The following is a 4,767-nucleotide window of genomic DNA, read 5'->3' as shown; positions in this document are numbered from 1 at the left end:
CTAGTAATAGGTCTTTCACAACGAGATCTACCTATACAGTAACGGTATTTAATTATGAAGATTGGCTGGGTAGCTGACCCTCTTAGTCCGTTTTTGCAAGAGTATAGGCATAAGATTTCGGCTTTGAAAATAGGATTTCCCCGCTTAATGGATAACTATTTGTTACCAATGAGGAATGTTTTCTCATCGGAAACCATAAATTTCATATACAATAGAAGAGAATTGAATAGATCTTTTTTTTTTAGTTTTCGATATATAGATATAGATAGTGAATGGCCTTCTTCCTTCCATTTTATACTATTGACTAGTACTGATCATTGATACTGGAAAATGGATTTCCCTTTTTTCTCCCAATGGTGATCTGAACGAGTCGCACATACACCCTAGTACATGTTCCTCGACGTTGAGGACATCCCCCAAGAGCGGGGGATTTCGTAACATTTCTGATTGGCTGTCTTGTGTTTCTAATAAGTTGTTTAATAGTTGGCATGTTGAATCGTATACATAATAAATGGGCTGGTTTAGATCGATCCTAACCGGATGATTATGAATTACTTCTCTATTTAATAGATGAATAGAATATTAGTAAACCCGTTAATAAGTAAGAAGATAAAATCTCAAATCGGCGATTTTCGTCAACTTAATGCTATTTTTTTTTATTCAATCGCTACAAGATCAACAATTCCATGAGCTTGGGCTTCTGTTGCTGACATAAAAACATCCCTTTCCATATCTTCGGATACAACCCATAAGGGTTTGCCCGTTCTTTGTACATAAACTCTTGTGATGGTTTCGCGCAGTTTCAGTAGTTCTTCTGCTTCCAGGATAAATTCTCCCGTTTGCGCCTCATAAAAAGAACTCGCAGGTTGATGTATCATTACCCTGATAATATAACAAATGGTTCCTCTATCTGGTGAGGAGAAGAGATAAAGAATAATAAAAAAAGAAAGATAGAATTGAGCAACCGTACAGGCATCCTTTGCACATTGCATACGGCTATACAATGGAATTCACTTTACCTTCCATTTCCATCGAAGAAAGAGAAAAAAATATAGATATAGGGTTTATCCGATTCAGATCGGGAAATGATCCAATTACCATCCTTCCTTTCGGAGCAGTTAAAAAATACTATGATGGCTCCGTTGCTTTTTATATATTTCTCTCGTCTGTGATTCAGCAATCCCAAAGTTTCTTTTTTTTTTTTTCGTACTCTTTCATAACAATAACATAAATATTGTTAAAAGTTTTCTGTTGTGAAAACAAAAAAGTTTGTGACGCTGAAATGGTAATGGTCACCGATAAATAAGAAAAAATCGAGAATACCCTTTATTTTATACTAATTTCATACTACTCTTTCGATATATAATCTAATGTTTTGAAAAAAAAATTTCTCATATCGAATTCGAAGTGCCATGCTATTATTACTTAATATTCCTATTTCATATGGCGAAGGCATAGTCTTTTTTTTTTGTTCTTAAAAAACTCATTGGCGCCAAGCGTGAGGGAATGCTAGACGTTTGGTAATCTCTCCGCCGACCAGGATAAAAGATCCCATTGAAGCGGCTAATCCCATGCATATTGTATGCACATCGGGTTGCACAAATTGCATAGTATCATAAATAGCTACTCCGGGGATTACCCATCCGCCAGGAGAGTTTATAAACAAATACAGATCCTTGTTATCATTCTCTATACTGAGATATACCATAAGACCAATAAGTTGATTCGAAATCTCGCTATCAACCTCTTGGCCTAAAAAAAGTAATCTTTCTCGATAAAGTCGGTTGATTAGGATAAAATTTGTATCCCTTAAGAGCCGTACATGCACCTTTTGATGCATACGGTTCAACAAAAATTGCGAAAAAAAAAGAATCAATGTGTAGATTCCAGCCCTCTTTCTTTTTTTTTTCATAGCGGGGCCCTTTCTTTTCTAATCTAATTTTAGAATTTCTTAATGAAGCGGCTTTTTTTTCTTCCACTTTTCAAGAAAGATGAGTTTTGGTTTTGTCCCCTTTCCCTCCACAAAAAATCCATTAAACTTATCAAATAAACTTCTCATTGATGTATTGTTTCATCGAGATCTAATCCAAATCACGATGTCATTTTCTTGTTCCTGAATGGGCCTTTTTTCAATTCTTTTAGGTTTATGCTCTACTCCGAGTAAAAAAAATCTGCCCGATTTTGATTTGCACATATAGGACAAATGGCACTAATACTACGTCTTTTTCCTACGACTTACTTCTTTTTCAATTCAATTCATGTCTTCTGCCAATGCCAAATATTCAACGTATTTATCATATTAATTTATCATATTACTCGCTTGATTAAAAGTTTAAGATTACTCTCTTATTATATAAAAAAAAAAGATTTTATGATCTATAATATAAGTAGTAGTAATCATAAATATATTACCAATTGGGTTTTTTTTAAACGGAGTCTGAATACTTCATTTTATTGGTCCAACCATAAATTATTCTATAGACTTTTCTAATTGATAATATAAATTTGAATACCCTCCAAAACAAAAAAGGATATAATTTCACTTGATTTCACTTCACGCTCCAATTTTTTGATAATTCAAAATCTTTTTTGGGCGAAACAGAGGATATCTCGATCGGGGGAGAGAACGGGGAAATCCCATATGACCCAATATATCTGACAAGTCGCACTATACGTCAACCCAAGAGGCATCTTCCTCTCCAGGACTTCGAAAGGGTACTTTTGGAACACCAATAGGCATAAAATGAAAGAAAAAAGAATTAAGTACTATATTTCACTTTGATGTGGAAGCGTAACAATGCGTTTATTTTCTTAATAATCTTAATAATATTGTCTTTTATCATATTTTATCCATAGATTGGGAAAAAAATTCTTACGAATAGGTCTTTTGAATGATTAACAAATATGTATACATTCGTTCATAGAAAATGGGATCAACCCCCATTGCGTATTGGTACTTATCGGGTATAGAATAGATCTGCTTCTCTTTGTTCCTACGAACCGAATTGTTCCATTTTTACTAAAAAAAAATAATAGAACAAATATTAATCCTTTCTCCGAGATAATCCCCTGAAAATGGGAGGTCCATAGCATATTTTTTTCCAATGCAATAAAGTTACATAGTGTCTATTTTTCGTTGATAAAGGGGTATTTACATGGGTTTGCCTTGGTATCGTGTTCATACCGTCGTATTAAATGATCCCGGCCGTTTGCTTTCTGTCCATATAATGCATACAGCTTTAGTTGCTGGTTGGGCCGGTTCGATGGCTCTATATGAATTAGCAGTTTTTGATCCCTCTGATCCCGTTCTTGATCCAATGTGGAGACAAGGTATGTTCGTTATACCCTTCATGACTCGTTTAGGAATAACCAATTCATGGGGCGGCTGGAGTATTACAGGAGGGACTATAACGAATCCGGGTATTTGGAGTTACGAAGGCGTGGCCGGTGCACATATTGTGTTTTCTGGCTTGTGCTTCTTGGCAGCTATCTGGCATTGGGTGTATTGGGATTTAGAAATATTTTGTGATGAGCGTACAGGAAAACCTTCTTTGGATTTGCCAAAAATTTTTGGAATTCATTTATTTCTTTCAGGGGTGGCTTGCTTTGGGTTTGGCGCATTTCATGTAACAGGATTGTATGGTCCTGGAATATGGGTGTCCGATCCTTATGGACTAACTGGAAAGGTACAACCTGTAAATCCAGCGTGGGGTGTAGAAGGTTTTGATCCTTTTGTTCCGGGAGGAATAGCCTCTCATCATATTGCAGCAGGTACTTTAGGCATATTAGCGGGCCTATTTCATCTTAGTGTCCGTCCGCCCCAACGTCTATATAAAGGATTACGTATGGGCAATATTGAAACCGTCCTTTCCAGTAGTATCGCTGCTGTCTTTTTTGCAGCTTTTGTTGTTGCTGGAACTATGTGGTATGGTTCAGCAACTACCCCTATCGAATTATTTGGTCCCACTCGTTATCAATGGGATCAGGGATATTTCCAGCAAGAAATATATCGAAGAGTTGGTGCTGGGCTAGCCAAAAATCAAAGTTTATCAGAAGCTTGGTCTAAAATTCCTGAAAAATTAGCTTTTTATGATTATATCGGTAATAATCCGGCAAAGGGGGGATTATTCAGAGCGGGCTCAATGGACAACGGGGATGGAATAGCTGTTGGGTGGTTAGGACATCCTATCTTTCGAGATAAAGAAGGGCGTGAACTTTTTGTACGTCGTATGCCTACTTTTTTTGAAACATTTCCGGTTGTTTTGGTAGACGGAGACGGAATTGTTCGAGCCGACGTTCCTTTTCGAAGGGCGGAATCGAAGTATAGTGTTGAACAAGTAGGTGTAACTGTTGAGTTCTATGGGGGGGAACTCAATGGAGTCAGTTATAGTGATCCTGCTACTGTGAAAAAATATGCTAGACGTGCCCAATTAGGTGAAATTTTTGAATTAGATCGTGCTACTTTGAAATCCGATGGTGTTTTTCGTAGCAGTCCAAGGGGTTGGTTTACTTTTGGACATGCTTCGTTTGCTCTGCTCTTCTTCTTCGGACACATTTGGCATGGTGCTAGAACCTTGTTCAGAGATGTTTTTGCTGGTATTGACCCGGATTTGGATGCTCAAGTGGAATTTGGAGCATTCCAAAAACTTGGAGATCCAACTACAAGAAGACAAGTAGTCTGATACAAGATTTCTCTCTTATCTTTTTCCTTTATTTTTTTGTCTGGGAGATAATCCCAAATAAACAGAACAGGTATGGAAGCTATAA

At 36.8% G+C, this 4,767-nt stretch overlaps 1 protein-coding gene across 1 annotated transcript in view; it reads left to right on the top strand.

Annotated features, from left to right (window-relative positions):
* Positions 1-2,967: 2,967 nt before the first annotated feature.
* The window catches only part of LOC130137239 (photosystem II CP47 reaction center protein), a 1,919-nt gene continuing 119 nt past the window's right edge, over positions 2,968-4,767 (top strand). The window contains exon 1 of the mRNA XM_056308046.1: positions 2,968-4,767. This exon is cut by the window's right edge and continues 119 nt beyond it. Within this exon, the coding sequence (XP_056164021.1) occupies positions 3,156-4,682 (1,527 nt within the window). The 5' untranslated portion in view covers positions 2,968-3,155 and the 3' untranslated portion in view covers positions 4,683-4,767.

The sequence above is a fragment of the Syzygium oleosum genome, unplaced genomic scaffold (genome assembly GCF_021117445.2).
Source record: "Syzygium oleosum isolate NSW1041296 unplaced genomic scaffold, Sole_v2.1 Sole_v2.66, whole genome shotgun sequence".
NCBI lineage: Eukaryota > Viridiplantae > Streptophyta > Magnoliopsida > Myrtales > Myrtaceae > Syzygium > Syzygium oleosum.
Note: the sequence above shows the minus strand (reverse complement) of the source record. Positions and strands in the feature narration are given on the sequence as shown.